The 18,116-nt window shown below is 38.1% G+C and overlaps 1 protein-coding gene across 1 annotated transcript in view; it reads right to left on the reverse strand.

The window, feature by feature from the left end:
* The window catches only part of HSF5 (heat shock transcription factor 5), a 30,005-nt gene that overhangs the window by 3,995 nt on the left and 7,894 nt on the right, over nt 1-18,116 (reverse strand). Inside the window, exons 3-5 of the mRNA XM_040532525.1 lie at nt 12,741-12,838; nt 7,855-8,385; nt 2,774-2,954 (exon numbers count right to left, since the gene is read on the reverse strand). Coding sequence (XP_040388459.1) covers nt 2,774-2,954; nt 7,855-8,385; nt 12,741-12,838 — 810 coding nt within the window. The remainder of the gene's footprint in view (nt 1-2,773; nt 2,955-7,854; nt 8,386-12,740; nt 12,839-18,116) is intronic.

Raw genomic sequence — 18,116 nt, forward strand, 5'->3', positions numbered from 1 at the left:
GGAGGACACAAGAAGAATTTACAGAGTTCCTAGCCATCATTCATGAAGTCCAAAAGGACACCTGTTGCAGGTATGGATGCTGCTGACAAATTTATTCTGAAAAAAAAAAAAAAAACACAACAATTTTATAGATGAGCTGAACTAGAAAGTAGTTGATAAAAAGATTAATCATCAGCACCTTCAAAACTGCATCCTAAGAAAGAGCCTGGGGCTGAAAACAGCAGTCTCTCAAAGGTGTGAGCTATCCCTCAGCTCAACGTGATAAACAAACATGCCAGGAACTAGACAGCCATACCCACCATCTCTCAAAAAAATGAGTAGGAAGGAAACAGGTGAAACAGCCCATTCAGACTCTTTCAGAAGGATGTTCTGTTGCAGCTTCTGATTCTCTGAGCGAGGACTCACAAGCAGCTCTCCTGCTGTTAACAAAGGAGATGGGGTCCCTCTGTCAGACTGTGAGGTGCAATTAGCACTTGAGGAGTAAGGATATGATGAAAGCAAACACTGAAAACAAAAGTTTTCAAACAAAAGAAGAAGAGGGTTCTTCACCCACTGTGTAATTAACCTGTATTAACTATATTAATTTGCACAGAACAGTAGAAGTTTGCAAGACTTCAAAAAGTGACTAGAAAATTTGATGGAAGAAAAGTTCACTGTGGCTTGTACTTAATAGTACCAGAATGCCTTTTTTTTTTTTTTTTTTTTTTTGAGACAGGACACTGGACTAGGGAGACCTTTCATCTTGACCCTGTTTGACATGATGGTTTTAAAACTGGTAAATTAGAATTCAAATGAGAAAGCTGGTTAAGTACACTAGAAAGCAGATACCTATTTCATTTATCTATGGTGATGCAAAGATGAGCTGGCGTCTACGGAAGGAAATTCTGAGAATTGTGTTTTAGTGAGACAACAACTGTCTCTCTTGCTCAGGATGGCTGCAAAAGGCAAAGAAATCTGGTCCAATTCTTCAAAGGAAAGCAATGACTTCTTCAGAAGGGACAGTTTGATTTGTGACCTTGGTTTTGGCCCAGAGTTGCTCCCAGTCACAGGAGTGACTCTTCCTTCCATCTTCATTGCAGTGGCATTTTGTACTCCATTATGTGGGCTCTCACTGTGTGATATCTCAAACTTGGTGTCACCAACAAAGACACCGCACAACAAAGACAAGTGAATCATGTCCTAAGCCTAATGAAATAGATGGAACAAAAGTCTTTTCTATACCAGGATATACATCAAAGTGTAGGCTCAGGAAACACATAAATGGGTGCCCGAAGGAAAAGAGGAAAAAGGACAGGACTCAATCGCACTCAGACGATACATTGTGAAGAAATATCTAGAATTTGTTGTCATGTACCTTTCTAGATCAGAAAGGTTAGGGAAGAAGCTGTGTCCAGTGACACATAGACGAAAGCAGGTATTGACAGACAAACATGTAGTCAGAGCAACAGAAGTCAGCTTAAAATTAAATGTATATTCTCCAGCCTTACATTTAAAAAGTAGGAAGTGGACTATGCAGCTTCAAGGCTTGTATCGTGCCAAATTTATTTTGAGCCAACTTGACCCTGATTGTATTTGGTTCAGGTGTGCTCTCTCTATCCTTTACATGTATGTCAACTCTAAAAGGTACAGCAGTGGAAATGAAGACCTAGATGACTATCATGTTTCCCAAAGAATAACTATGCTAATTATTGCTAATTAGCAAAGCAGTGTTTCATTTCTGTATAACAGAAATGCTTTCCAAAACATTCCTGTAACTTCACAACTGTTAAGTAAATTTGTTACTGTTGAGTAAAATTTACTTACTAACAAAAATTAAGTAAAGATACAAAAAACTGTAGATACAAAAACTGAGAAGTGTACTAATTGTCTATGGAATCAGGAAGTAACTGAATGAGAACTTTCAATTCTGCGTTTTTAAACAAAAGCCTGTATTCTTTCAAGATGACTTTAAAAAAAAAAAAAGCTTTCTGATAAAAAGACTTTATTCCTCACTTAAACATTTGAAACTGATGGGCATATGAGCTGAATTATTAACTAGCTTCATTAAGTGGTACCTAGAAACTACCCTTTGAAGTGAGCAACAGCTCTTCAAACTATACAATCAGTTCTTCAACGATCAGCTGTGAGGGAAATAACTTCTTACAAGATTTGCAGGCCACACCAAATTTTCCTCTAGAATGGATCTAAAGTACTCTTATGTCCTCAGACACATTTAGGTTTTCCTTTAGTTAGTAGATTTTGTGAACTGTTTGGCCTCAGATGGTGTACTACTTGTTTTTCTCATGTATTTCAGCATACACATCAGCAGTCTGGTACAAAATTTTTAGTGATCTGGGACAAAAAGTTTGGATTTCTACACTTACTTCATAAGTTTGGTGGTTTTTTGTTTGTTTTTCCTGCTACTCCAATAGTCACCTTATTACTTAATCCTTCTTTCATGGCACCGTTACCCTCTAGCACATCTATGGACTTCATCTCAATATTGCAACATCCAGGTTTCTTACACAACCCCCAGAACATCAGATTTTATTTACTCATATAATTTATACCCATTTCCACATATGAGTAGTTAATGCAAGCATATCTCAAGAACTGTATCAGCAAGTACACTAAGAGGTTGTACAAGTGTAGTATTTTGACTGAAGGTACAATGAAATACTTACACTGCAGACAAGAACTGACCTGTTCTGATTTCCCCTTTCTGCAATGGTTAGTTTTAGAGCAGCTGCTTTTGTAATCTCTAAAAAAAGTATAAATTAGGGTCTCTTCTTACCAGGGGACTTGCTGTTCTGTGTACTGTTTCTTCTCTCTCTGCTTCTAGGTTGTACAGATGAAACTGCAGATTTGTTCACAGGCCCAGTTCCTGAAGTGAGGAATCCTATCTCTTCTGAAGACACCACTGTCCCTGATGTATTGGATTGACATTTAGCTTTTGTTTTGCTTTCAGGTGAATACTAAACAAAAAAAAAAGACCACTCAATATTTTCTTGTAATCACTGCAAGGAACAAAATAATAAGTATTTTTCTCCACTCCAAAAGGACACCTAACAATTGTTGAACAGTGTCTATATGGATTGTGTAACTGTCAGTTAAAAACACTTGTTAAGGTTGCCAAGTTGAAACTCAAGCTCTTACAAAATGTAATATTAAGCAAAACATGAAATCAGAAAACCAGAATATACAGAGTAAGAGTACATGTACTCATGGTCTCAACTTTGCCCTCAGTCATCATACTAGTTATGAGAAGTAAAGCAGAAGAAATCCAGGTACACTCATTGTTTCTGACACCTGTATGACAGATTTACTTCGGACAACTTGACAGAGATGGGTAATGCAAAACTACACATGCAAGCAGCGCATTTCTGGTTGGAAACCTCACCCCACCCCATCAAATTGTTAAGACATTACGGTATAATGTTGTTGCTTGCTTTTTGGAGCCCTCTGCTGCTGCTCCACGTGTATTTTGCAAGCAACCATTCACTGAACTTGAATATTTCTCTAATGATATGGCAAAATCTGTAGGTTAAAAAGGGAAACAAACAAACAACAAGTTATGTTTCTGTCCCAGTAAGGAAGTAAAAGCCCAAAATTAAGCACGTGGACTTTACCTTTAGACAGAAATATGTTCTCGCTGTCACCTGTTCTAGAGTATTAATCTCTTCTGCAAATATCCTATCAACCAACATCTTAAAGATGAATGACTGTTCAGAATCTGCAATGTTTCCTTCCATGAAGGAAAAGAAAGCTTTTGGAAACTGGTATGTGTGAGTTTGTAGAGGGCAAAATGTCGTTCGATTTGGTAATAAGGTATTAATAATTCCAAAAATCTCTCTCTCTCCCTTGAGTCTGTATTGCTCAGCATTAAATATATAAAAGGCAGTGTGTATGCATATTAATAGAAATACATATACATTCTATGTCAAAGCTTTATTATAATTTTCAAACAGGCCTGTGCAACTACAGAAGCTGAAAACTAGTGGGAGAGAGAGTTTCTCCCAGCAAGCCTCCTGGACTTGCTAGTCACTCAGTCACTTTACTGTAACATTTGTTCTTTAAAATGTGTTGTCTATATGCATTACATTAGTAGTATTAATTAGCTAATATGAAAACCATTTGGATAGATCTGCTTTTTTGTCCAACATCAGAACCGCGACTCCTTCCCAAGTGTAAAAGCAAAGAGAAGGAAGGAGGTCTGTAGTTCATTAACTTCACTAGCTAGAATCCAGATTTCTCAAGACTAACTCTTATGAATGGGGAAAGAGAGCAGGTCAGAGTAGATAGAGGTTGCACATTTTGGAACATCAGCAATGGTGTGATAAGACTTTTCTTCACATGATGATTTAAACCTTTCCATTCCTGGTGACTTTTACATAATTAACTTAATTCTAGAAAAATGAGTATGCAGCCTTAACCTAGTGAGAGAAGGTCATCCTTCTTAAGCAAGCATCCTAATTTGCATGCTCCCTAGAAACAATTCTACAAATTTATTATTAAAAAGAAAAAAAAGGAAATCAATGGATACAGTACAATCTGAAAAGCAAGCTCTTGTCAGAGGATTTAGAAATCAAACTACATTAAGAAAAAAAAAGCATACTAAGATTTATTGAGATAACCATTGTCAAGAAATTATTATTACTTGCTAAAAGAAGTCCAGAAACTCTGACTGAATAGCAGTTTTGCTGCAAAGGACCTGGGGATGCTGTAGTACCCAGTAAGGCTAACGGCACCTTGGGCTGCATGGGGACAAACGTGACCAGTAAATTGGGAATTTAACTTCCCTGACTGGTAAAGCTCTACTTGCAATGCTGTGTCCACTATCAGCCTTACTGTTTTATGTGTGGAACTGAAGAGCAGGGAGGGATACTGTGCACCGTTCTTTCCAGATTCCTTTTTACTACTGTGCTTATAGGATCCTACCAACCAACTCTTTCAGTAATCTTATATAAAATAGGTAATAATAAGATTTTAATTCTAATAGCATCAACCTAACACACACAAATCTGGTTCCAAAGCTCTATTTATTTATTTATTTAAGTGAACATGCTTCTGATTATGGATTTACCACATCTGTGGAAAGACTCTTCACTCAAGCCTAGTACTGCTGCAGCTTTGTCCTGAATGCTGTTTGGCAGAGAATCAAACAAACTACCAAAGCTGACAGATGTGAAAGTTTTGCCTTTTCATTTTATTGAAAAAATGCCAAACCGTTCTCAAAAAACCTGCTATGTCTCACTGGTTACATGACTCCTGTTCCCAGCTGGAACCACGATGAGAAGCTAAATTGCTAAAATTAGCAACTCAATCTCACATGAATGGGGTTTGCTGCATTAACCAACAAAGTAAGCAAGAGCTTCAACCTTCAGACAGGTTTACTGCTAAGGAGAGTGAACAAAATAGGAGGAAAATTCCCCTTGAACTGGTATTACAGAAACGTTGTATTTCCACTTTAAGAAGAAAATAATAATAATAAGTATATATATATATATTTATTATGAGTAAGAGTGGATTAAAATATGCCCATTTATGGCCAAAATCAAAACAAGGACAGGAATTCACTGAGGCTAAGATGACAATGCTGAACCTGAACTGTGAACATACTAAGACTTCTTCATGCAAAGAACTGCTCTTTAATTTGTTATCTTTTAAGCTGGGAAGCAGAATAAAGCAGGTTTCTACCAAACTGTTAGTTCTGTGAAGAGGACCATTTGAGGCTCGATAGCTGTCACAAAACCAATGAAGTGATAAGAAACATCGTGAAAGAAATAGAGAACAAAATAGCGAATGCCCTCGTGTCACTGTAGAAGTCCATAGTTTTCCTAGGAAGCACCACATGAAGCTTGTAACAGCTAAGCTCAAAACAAACAGAAGGAAGCTTTTTGTGCAATAGATTGCGAGCAAAGAATCTCTTTGGTCAAAGGATACCACATGCTACAGTTTACATGGTTTCAAGGGCTGACTTCAGTCAATGGAAGAGAAATCTAAGATTTAGTATGCTGTATCAACCCTAATCCTTGAGTTGAAAATATTTGGAAAGTATAAGGAGGAATGCCCTGTTCTATTTGCATGCCTTGTTCTTGCTCTTCCCTAAGCATCAGATTACAGCTATTGCCTTGAGACTTGACACTGTGCAAGTCGGACCTTTGATCTGACCCAGCAGAGCTGTTTTGATGTTCTTATATTAACACTGGAGGAATTCGTTCCTCCTCCGCTGCTACACAGAGGAATAAAACCGTCTTCTCTACATGGACAGTATTTTACCATAAGCTTGCCTTGAATTACATGGCACTGAGCTACTGAAAGCCTTGGAAGGCTTCCAGGTTCAGGGATAAAGAAGACAACAAATTATGTAGGAGCCTGATGGAAGTACAGGCATAGAAACCTTCCCTGGAGACTTCTGCACCTGCCGTGATCCCAGGCCCTGGAATACCGCTAGACAAGAGGCAACCTTGCCCCTTTTGAGAATGTGGAGGACTAGTAAGAGAAAGAATACTTCTAACAAAAGGAGGGAATCTGTCAAACCAAAGGCCTAATAGTCCCCAAATTCCTCTTCAACACAAAATAACCCCCAGTTATTTAACCAGTTAAATTCCAGAGAACTGGACCAGGACCAGCATTGTGATTCTCACCCATTACACACATAAGGGGGCCTCAAAACCAAAGCACCTTCCCCCCTCCATACAACTCTGTGGCTCTCACAACTAATTCCTCTGTTCTAAACAAGAAAGTCTGGATCACAAATTTCCAAGGTCTTCAAGAAAGGAAAAATATACTTCTAAAAATGCAGTTCCAAAGTTTCTGAAACTGAAAACATTTAACCTGTGGTCAGCAGTTAAGATAATGAGTGGACACTCACTAAGGAGCATGGCCAACTCCGTGTACACCAGCACAAGGAAGGGCTCTTCTCTGTGCAGGGCTGAGCAGAACAGCCTCGTAACTGGCTCAGTCTCTGCAGAAACCTGATCAAAACATACACTTCTTTCTCTAAATATATACCCAAGAGGAAGACGACTAATCTTTATAACATTGAGAACAATAATGGCAAGTTTCTACCAGCTGAGGATTTCAGAGAGAGAAACTTAGGGGAAGGCATCAAAATGCTGATAACACAACAGTACGTTAGTCTTGTCATGTACACAAAATGAAATACCGAGTGCCTACATGTAAGCTAGGTCTCATGCCACAGAAACAGTAAATTTCTTGCTTTTAGTTTGTTTTCAAAACAACAATGACAAAAAGGGCATGTATTTGCTGCCTTAACACAGTAAACATCTAGAATGCCTGTCAGTGATTATCTTACAATTTTGTGCACAGGGAGGACTGGGGTGCAGGTGAACCACAGTACAATTACAACCTAAATGCTAAATACCATTCACATGCAAATAAATTATGTTTTCCGCAGAAAACAAATTTAGTAATTGTTTATTGGAAACAATCTAACCATTTATCTAAATTTTAAACAAAAATCTTTGCTTTCCGCGGCAATTTTCAAAATACTCTTATTTAAAGAGTAAAGAAAGTATGTTATAACCTAAAAAAGCTTCCACTTCATCACCGTGTATACTTCTGCCCTATGTATTTTTCCCATGCAAATGAGCAGCCTAACTCGCCCATCACAGACTAACATGCTTGTTAACAAGGGGTACTTTTTCATTACCTTTTTAGAAACAACAAAAAACAACAACAAAAAACCACAATGTTGCTTTTTCAAACAAATTCTTCGTTGTCCATTAAAATCCTAATTAAAGAACTCTTTAGTTCTAAGAGTGCAAGAATACTAAAAAGTTACCAGACCAGCATTAATATTGAATATAATTATCTCAAAAATATGCTGCTTTGTCTCTCTTTACCCCTTACCTTCTGTGGACTGAACCGCTGTCCTTCCTGAACAAACATTACTGAGGATGGAGTTGGGAAGTGATCTTGTTGTTCTCTCAGTTTTGCATGTGCTTCCTGCATGGTCACAGGTTCTTGCAGTATTTGAGCTGTACCACTTTCTACTGATGCAGAGGTACGGAGAGTGTAAAGAAATTCAGAAGGTTGTGACAGAGGACAAGTCATTTCTTGATCTGCTCCCATCACAAATGACGTAATGTCTGAAGCTACAGGAGTAAGAGGTTCCAGTTGGCTCTCCTCAATTGAAGAAGGTGGATCACTGTTCTCAGTATCAACTAGCAGTGGTTGGCTTCTGTTGGACCGAGGGCTTGAACACTGGTTCTCCACAGGTTCCACTTTCACCATTTCAGCTTTAGGTGTTGAATGCATTTCATCAACAATCTGAAACACGGCTTCGAGACTTACTTCTGTCTTCTTGTTTTCATCAGATGTAGTACATGGCCAGTTAGAGGGTAGAAATTCAACTGCATAAGGCGACTGCATTGGAGGACTCTGGGAGAAACAAAATAGAGTCAACTTCTATATTAAAAAAAGGTACAATAAGAGGATGCGCATTGGTTCTGTAAGGTCCTGTAAATGAATCTGAGCAATCAACATAGTGTTCATATAGACAAGCTTTCAAGTTTTTGAATGTTATTTTCAGTTAAATCAGGAGGTTTAATTACAAAAGGCTATCACTTTGTTGTATTTTTCATTAACCACCTTACCTGTAGCAAGCTTACTTTCTTCTGTTCGCTGTCTGTCCTGGAAAGAAAGGAAGGTTACCTAACAGTAGCTGGGTACTCTTTCAGATGCACTGTCTGCATACCCTTTTCATTGCAAATAAACAACATACACCCAAGCATTCAAACCAGAGACTTCTACTCTGAGTAGATCTGTTAGGTTACATTAGAACCATCCCCTTCACACATGACATATGTGATAGAAAGGACAAGAGCACATGTATCCGCCTTCAGTTCTTCTAAAACTCAAGCATTGCTGTTATGTATAAAAAACAATGTAAACCACATTTTTAGGAAAAAGGTACGCATGCTGTAAAAGTGCATATGGACAACACAAATTGAGGAACTCACAGTTACTTACCAATAACATCTTTTTCCTCTTCTAGTGATTGTCCATATACACATTCACACAGTGAATGATTTCCAAGGATGCTCCAGTCCCAAATGAAAGGGAGTTCAGATACCTATGAAAACAAATACCATAGAATCGCCCTGTCACAGCCTCCAATCCGGACACTCACATCATAACAGAGAGTCCCACAAATATATGACTTGAAGACTGCGTAAATCTGTACAGAAGCCCTATGGATCTTCAGTTCAGAAACAACAATCCATTTTTTTTTTGGTAGAATTCATCAAAGAACCTTCAAAGCATAAAGAAGGCAATGAAGAGTCTTCCAAAAGCAGCAGGTCCTACTCAAAAGAAATGATAAACCACATTTTAACAGCCAATACCTGTACTGCTATTTCTTCTGGAGATCATTCAGATTTAAAGGACATTAGTAAGGTAATTTCTTCTGACAAAAAGTAATATAATGATACTGAACAGAAACTCGGGTATATTTAAAATACAGTCTTACTTTGGAAGAGATCTGGTAGGAAGGTTAGACCTCAGTGTCGATTTTCCTCAGACCTTCTAGCTGAGGTAATGGCTATTAAAAAAGCTATTTCAATAGATTAATATAGAGAATAGGAAGCCACAGGACCAGGAAAGCCATATCAAATCAAATGCTATTGAAGCATCTGGTTTCTCAGCAGCATGAACACCAGAAGTCCCTGAAGGAAGTACCACAAAGAGATGAGACAATATCTTGATCCCTGCTTCTGGGTATATGAAGACAAGCCCTTTAGTGGACTCGCAGAAGTGCTGGTCTGCAAACAACCATACCCTTTTAGGGAGAAAAAAAAAAAAAAGATAAAGCCTTAAATTTGAGATATTTAGGCTACGAAAAATCTTCTCATTAAAGGCAAGTCACCTTAATACTTTTAAGATACGGGTTTGAATTTAGTTACTTCTGTTTTATTTTTTCCAGTTGCACTTTTAAAAAATATTAACACAAGGTGTTTCTCTTTTGTTGCACGGTTTATTCATTGTCTTAAGTAGCCAGGATTTTAAGAAAGATCTGTGTTAAAAAATCAACTGCTTAGGGATGAGACCATCTAAAAACACATACCATCTTTTTGGGTGCACTGTAGGATCTAGTATACAATTCCAATAGAAGAAAATGCCCACACACTAAGACTGCGCAAATCCTTCTAGTTTACCTAAACATGTTATGACAGACAAGACTGAGAGGGAGGCAGCAATGAAACAGAGCAAAGTGACAAAGATTGGGAAGTCAGCACTCAAAAGACTAAAAGGTTGCTGGCCATTTCAGCTCAAGAAGAAAAATAGGCTGATTCAGCAAGAGGGGTGAAAGGGAAGATAGGTATTTCACTTATTATAAGATTAATATAGCGTACAGAGAGAGTAAAATGCAACCGCACCTCCTCAGTGACTGGCTTGAGTCCTTGGGCAATCACTCAGAAGGAGTTGGGATTCAATTTCCTTTCAAAATAACATGGTTGGTTAACATTCTTGTTACAAATAAAAGTGGAAGTTTCTTTTCTTCTTTGTTCTCCCCTATTTATTGCTTCAGTTGTAGAACAATATTGCAAGTGTAGAACTTGCTTCTGTTTTACAGGAAAATACCGACAGCTTAATAAAAATGTTAATAACAACAATCAAATATTAGGGATGCTAGTTTAAAATAAGTGTGTGTATTTACGCACATATATACAGAACACTAAAAACCAATATGTAGCCTCAGTTCACAGCCATGATAAAATAGCAGGGAAGTACTGCACTATTAGTTGTGAACTGTCAGAACAACTGTTGCAGGAGATAGCTGGAGTTTCCTCTCACAAGACTCTCACTCCCGTCCAAGCAATGGGATTCATCACATTGATCCACACCCTACTCCTACAGAGAAACCAAATGAAAAAAGAATACAAAGCTGTACATGATTCCCAGTTTTGTTAGCAGGAGTGTACAGAGTATAACACAAATCCCTGAAGCTGTTGATTTCAGAAACTTGACGAGATGCATACCCTAAGCAGCCATATAGCCACATACAACCCCTCACCTCTTCATGTGCTGACTCTCTGGAGCTTCTTCTGGAGTGCGAGCTGTAGGCAGACAGGCATTTACCTACTGGCCTTCTCTGCCCACGTTCCAGTCAGGTCACCTAGCTCAGACGCGTACTCTACAGCCCAGCTTATAGTACCAGTGAACCGAACCTGTCTTAATGTCTCCTGAACGTAAAGTGATGTTCTTTGAAAGACTCAGTAAGGACTAGCACGAGGCTTAGGCTTTCTTGGTCAACAATTCCCATTTTTTCATCTGGACAACAAAGCACTGTCTTGATCCAAAGGAAACAAGACTGATAATCAACTTGCTGACTGCCAGTGTGCTCACTGTCTCCTGGACTGGTCCAATCATTTCTTGGCTAACTTCAGCAGTTTGGTATAGACTTTGCCAGCGGTAATAGGCCACAACATGATCAAACAGCATAAAATGCTCTGCAAACCATCCTTCAGCAGCATTGCACTGAATTCCTGCAACTGGTGGAAGACACTACTAAGTGGCCTAAACCTCTTTTGACTCCACACACTGTCTGTGGACTTTCTCCCTTAAAACAACTAATTTTCACTGCACCCTCTGGACAGTGTATTTTGCATCATCTTTCAATCTAGCCCTAATAACAGCCATGATGTCTCTCTTGAAATGATCTGCTATCCCAAACACTGATCTCAGCCTTCTGAGATGAGAATTTGTTTTATTTGATCACTCAGACTTATTCTCCGGTCCTGTCTGGGAGGAGAAAAAAAAAAAAAAAAAAAAAGAAAAGCTTCCACAACTCTCATAATGAAAGTGAGAGGACAAAGATACACTGTGTGCAAAATAAATACAAGAGTACCAATGTCATGATTGGTTATTTATATGCTTACAACAACACATTATTCTGGCTGTAACCTGGCCATCCTGGATAAGCCTATATTAAAAGAAATCATGAATAAAAGACAAAGGTTGATATTTGCAAGACAGGAAACTGGATAATCAAGCTTGGGTAGGTCAACCTATTTTCAACACACATAAGCATAACTTGCTTTGCTTGTCCTCTGTGAGGAAAAAAAAAGCACATGTATTATGCTGTAACACAAAAGGAAGCCCTTGCATTTTTACTTCAAGCCTTTTGATATTTGATAAGCCAAGCCCTCCGAAAGAGGTGTGTTTTCACCAGAGTTATATAAAGCATTTACAGTAGTTATTTTTAATAGGATACCTCTGTGGTGGGGTGGATTCCAAAAGACATCTTAGCTTTTCCTCATTCATCAAATGAGCCTAAGGACTGCAGAAAGTTTGGATGACAGAAAATAAAGAATAAAAATTAAAAAAATAAATAATTTTTTAAAAAATGGGGTTGTTTCCCAGTGTTACTGTAGTATATTAAGAATTGCATTTTGTCCAGGCAAGTATATTCTTAAATATATATATATACACACACACACTTGTTAACTAAAACAAATTCTGGTGAAGCTGAGCACACATCTCATACAGAAAAAAAACACTCCACTGATCAGGACATCCACATCCACTATGCTGCTACCCTGAAACCTATCTAGAATTACAAAACTACCCTTTTAGATATGCAGTGGTTCTTCGAAATAGCAAACTAAAATTTTACTTTTACTTTCTCAAGTAGATAAGTTTTCAAATTTATGTCCTTTGCTCCAGAATCCATAAACCTACAGTCCATCCATACAGTTTCCAGCTTTCACCTGATTTCAGTATGCTGCACTCACCTGGAAAAAGCTGCAGTGGGCGTACGTCGAAGCTGTAGGACTAGCATAGCCAGTCAGAGGATCTATGTGGGTAGTTGGTGAGCAACACTGCAGTGCAGCTACAAGAAATCAAACACAGTTATCAGACTTCCAGAATTTGTGTTTGGCAGGCAGGGTTCTATTGCTTACTTTGGTTAAACATTTCAATAGTCACATAGCAAACTAACTAAATTCCAGAAATGTATTATTAACTCCTGAACAACTTTAAGACTGATTTATTCATATGAAGATATATTTGTTGTAATATATTATAACATGTACAAATATTATAACATTTTATAAATATATGTGTATATGAATATATATTAAAATATATGAATATGTATGTCACAAACTTTTGCATATCAATATCACCTCTTTCATTTAGCTGCTTGTCTTTTTCCATCACAGTATAACATATATAGGGGATTCACACAAGAAAACCCTAGATATTCACATATACACATTGACATTAAAGAGCAATTTTATTCTAAAAAGCAACTTTGTATATGAGGCAACGTTCTGCAGGTATAATTCTTGGTGACATGCAGAGATACTTAATTTTAAAGTAAAGGCATCATTTGCATCATGGATAATCTCTAAGATTCCCATCATCCTAAGAAAAATAAGTGCTTGATGGTATCATGTTTAGTCCAATGATCATAACAGGGACTAATAAGTATAACTTGAGGTGGCAAACAGATCAAGTTTATTTGCAACATTTGACATTTACATGGGATTTCACATAAGATAGTTGCTACAATAACCAAATGCGATTTTTTTTTAATCTATTCTTATTGCCCTTTTTAATATGATATTGCAGATTTTTCTATGATTCAAAGAAACAAACATGGGAGCTAAACAACAAAGAAAGAGCTAGTGGACATCCTTCTAAGCAAGCATGAGATCTGGGTATGATTTGTAATTTCAGAAGCGAATTCTGAGAAACTTTATGATGAAATCTGGACCTCTTTCAGGAGAATATTTTAGGAACCATGCATATATCCATATATTCCATTTAGGAACCATGAATATATCACAGATCTGGATACTGCTAAAAACCTAAATGATACCTTGGTTTGGTAATATTTCACTCACTGGAAAGTCCAAAGAATGTTTACAAACCCAAGAAAAACACCAAAAAAGCTTTTAAAAGACTATTGTAAAGGCGAGGCAAGAGAGCAATGACAAACAAGAGGTTTCTTGTAGCCCGGTAAAGTGACCCTAAGGAAAAGCAAACACATATTATAAAAACATTATTTTCTAATGAAAGAAAAGGACGGATGTGAAGTGCAGAAGTGCTTGTGAAGTACTAGGTAAGTGTAAATTATTAATTGCAGATTATTTCCTACAATATGCTACAAGATAAATGACAATATTTTTTTCACAGCCAGTATAACTTAGGGCAAAAGAAACTCATTAATCAAGCACATTTTTGTTTGTAAATCAAAGTGAGGAGAACAAAAATAACTGTCTAGAGGACAAGAGACTGATGACATTCTGAATGTTTCTGAACTAGAGGAAGCAATATAAACTCAATGGTTTGCACTGACGATTTTTTTTTTTTGGTGGCTCACAGGCTACAACAGTGGCTTGATCTAACAGCAAGAACAATGGCATTTGTGCAGTATCATGGGAGATAAACAACGAGTCAATTCAGAAGCAAGTCTACCATAAGATAGAGGTCAATTTTAGATAAGCAACATCATCACCCGTGGTCAAAAAGGGAGATCCACCATTTATCCAAATAACTTAAAAAACATCCAATAAAGCATTTACTGACAGGCAGCATTATCAAAGGTAAAAATGTTGATTCATTTACAGTACTTCATGTCTTCAATTTGAATTAATTCATTCGACAAACGTATCTGCTTCACTCACATGCTTTTGTCCTACATTAAAAGTAGTAGGAAACTGGAGTGAATACATTTCCAAACTCTGTTGTCTAAGACATAGTTAATCTAGCCATACCCAGAAGAAATTATCAGCTAAAGCACATTTTGTTACTGGCTGCTATGAAATAGTTGACAGTGAGCACGTCTCTCATTCAAATACTAAGGAGACAGGCACGAACAGTATCTTAGGGAATAAAGGAATAATTACTGAATAAATTAAGAAAGAGATATAGTCCTTTTCAGCAAACAAGATGGATCAGCCTCAGAATAGATTTAGTTTCTGTCAAATAAGAGACATAATTCCGCCCATACAGGCTCTGGATGGAAAATGAAAATTTCTCACAGTCTAGAGTACACAGTATGTAGAATATGAGCGCCAATGTACAAGAATGGAATTGCTGTCAGTGGGACAGCAACAAAACACTGAGGACAAGCAGAGAGCAATTAACAGCACAGCTCACAGAACAAGGAAAAGACCAAACACTCTGCAAGATGAATGTTCCTGCACAGAAGTCAAATGATCGCATTTCAAACATACTGAAAATATATCTGGATATCCAGACAGGTTGCAAAGAACTCAAGCAAAGGAATCAATGCTTAAAGAAAATTATTTAGAAACATATTAACAAAAACATTACAAGGAAATACAAGTTATAAATCCTGACAGTTGAACAAGAAAAAATAGAAAGAAATATAATGGAGGATTAGTTGACATTGGATAATATATTATGGGGGCTGAGTCAACAAGAATGCTTTTCATTTATTTAAAAGGAAGTCACCCTTCACTGCCCTCTTGAAAGACCTGCAGTAGGTAAATGAACATGGGTAATGGTGATCTTCTTGATATGATACTTAGATTTCCAGAAAGCTTTTAACAAACTCATCATCAAAAACTCTTACAAAACCGAATCAACAACAGCGTGAGGGGGAAGGCTGTACATTTAAAAAATCAGTCTGTTTTAAAGACAAGACACAGAATATAGGAATAAGCAGTCACTTTTCACAGGCGAAGGAAGTGAGGAGGGGAGGACCTGCACTAGAACTCATGCAGTTCATCATTTCAATAAACTACTTTAAAAATAGGGTGAGGGAGTAGCGAGGTGATGCTTGCTAATTGCACCAGGCTTTTCATGGCAGAAACAAGCAGCCAGCTATGGAGGCATACGAAAAACCCTATGAATCTCCCAAAGCTACCACCCAGCAGATAAAGCTCTGTACTTTGGTAAAATAAAAATTAACATCAGCTTGACACTCAGGAGCTGTCAAAAATCAAGTCAAAAATTTTGCCCCCAAAATCAAAAATGGCAGGTTGTTAAAAACTACTATAAAAGGGAATGGAGAAAGAAATAGAAACATTATTATTCCGCTGCATAAACCCATGATTCACCCACACTTTGACCACTGTGTATAATTTTTGATTTTACCACTCTATAAGAAAATAACAGAACTGGAAAAAGTTACAGGGAAGGCAACGTGGGTGATGCACAGAGCACTCCTGAACAGCCAAGCCAGGTAGAGAAATCCAGAAAATTCTAGAGAAGTTTCCAATCTAGAGAAAATGCAACCAAGGGAAATCACTAAAAGCATTTAGAATCACAAATGGTGCAGTGAAGGGGATGTCCAGAGAGACACATTTACACACGTACGCACAAAGAAAACAAACTAACAGAGATTCAATTAATATTTAATTGGGTTAAAAGAGACAAGAAAAGGTGTCTTGCACAAAATGCAATTAAGCTATGGACTGAACTCCTTGTCACAGATCCCGTATATGCAACACGTCTACATTGGTTGGGAAAAAAAGACAAGTTCATGGAAGTGAAATCCACCGAGGGCTATTAAATTTGACAACTCATGTTATAGTTGATTAATACCCTGGGGAAGAGTAAAAGAGTAGAGCAAACATGGACTGACGCTTTTCCAAAATGCTCCAACACTGCAGCCTCAGGGAATTACTGTCAAAGGAAATGATGAGCTGTATGGTCATTTGATCTGATTAAGGCTAACATTCTCATCTCGAAAGCAGAGATCTATATTCTCTGCTCCAAAGCAGAGAGCTATTGAGGCATTCGCTAAATCCTGTTTTCTCAACATTGGCAAAATTAAATGAATTATATAAAAATAAGTAAGTGGAGTGTAGCTGGAGGGATGACAACATTAATCTCACTAAAATCATTCTGAAGTCAACTATCAGTAATACTAATGGAATTGATTCCAGGAATTTATGATACAACCATGATATTAGCAAAACTTACAGAATCAACCTAGTTGTTAGCAGTGTGGAAAAACAAGGAATGATCTAACATCCAGCTGTTGGAAAATAAAAAACAAAAGCTTCTAAGATTCATAGAATCATAGAATCATTAAGGTTGGAAAAGACCTCCAAGATCATCTGGTCCAACCATCACCCTACTGCCAATGTCACCCACTAAACCATGTCCCTGTGCACCATGTCCAACCTTTTCTTGAACACCCCCAGGGACAGTGACTCCACCACCTCCCAGGGCAACCCATTCCAATGCCTGACTGCTCTTTCTGAGAAGAAATGTCTCCTCATTTCCAACATGAACGTCCCCTGGCACAACTTGAGGCCATTCCCTCTAGTACTATCACTAGCTACCTGTGAGAAGAGGCCGATCCCCACCTCCCCAAACCTTGCTTTCAGGTAGTTGTAGAGAACAATAAGGCCCACCCCGAGCCTCCTCCTCTCCAGACTAAACACCCCCAGTTCCCTCAGCCGCTCCTCACAGGACTTGTGTTCCAGGCCCTTCACCAGCTTCGTAGCCCTGCTCTGGACACAGTCCAGGGCCTCGATGTCCTTCTTGTAGTGAGGGGCCCAAAACTGAACACAGTACCAACAGTGAAAATTTGGCCTACGCTTTGTAGGACTTCCGAGGCCTGAAATCAACCACTCCACAACACCACCTCCTCCTTAACAACACTCCGTAACAACTCCCATGAGGAGAGGCTGAGGACACCTGGCCTGTCCAGCTTGGAGGAAAGAAGGCCAAGAGGTGACCTCACCGCTCTCCACAGCTTCCTAAGGAGGGGAAGTGGAGAAGGAGGCACCAGTCTCTTCTCCCTGCTCACCAATGACAGGATGAGCAGGAACAGCATAAAGCTGTACCAGTGGAGGGTCTGACTGGACATGAAGAAAAATTTCTTTACCGTGAGGGTGGTCAAACACTGGAACAGGCTTCCTAGCAATGTTACAAAGGATCCAATACAAGCATTTATCTGAAGTCTTTCAATCACAGGTCATACACACACACACACACACAAATGATTACATAATCTCCTCAACAGATCAAGTTCCATTTTTTTGTCCAAGAATAGAAAAACAGTTCACAGACAAATAATACAAGTGAAGAAATTACAAAAATGTCCTATGGAAATCATGAGTCACTCCATTAAGCAAACTAGAAACCATTGCGATAAAATGGAAATTCTTATATACATCTCC

Source organism: Cygnus olor, chromosome 20 (genome assembly GCF_009769625.2).
Source record: "Cygnus olor isolate bCygOlo1 chromosome 20, bCygOlo1.pri.v2, whole genome shotgun sequence".
Classification (NCBI taxonomy): Eukaryota; Metazoa; Chordata; class Aves; order Anseriformes; family Anatidae; genus Cygnus; species Cygnus olor.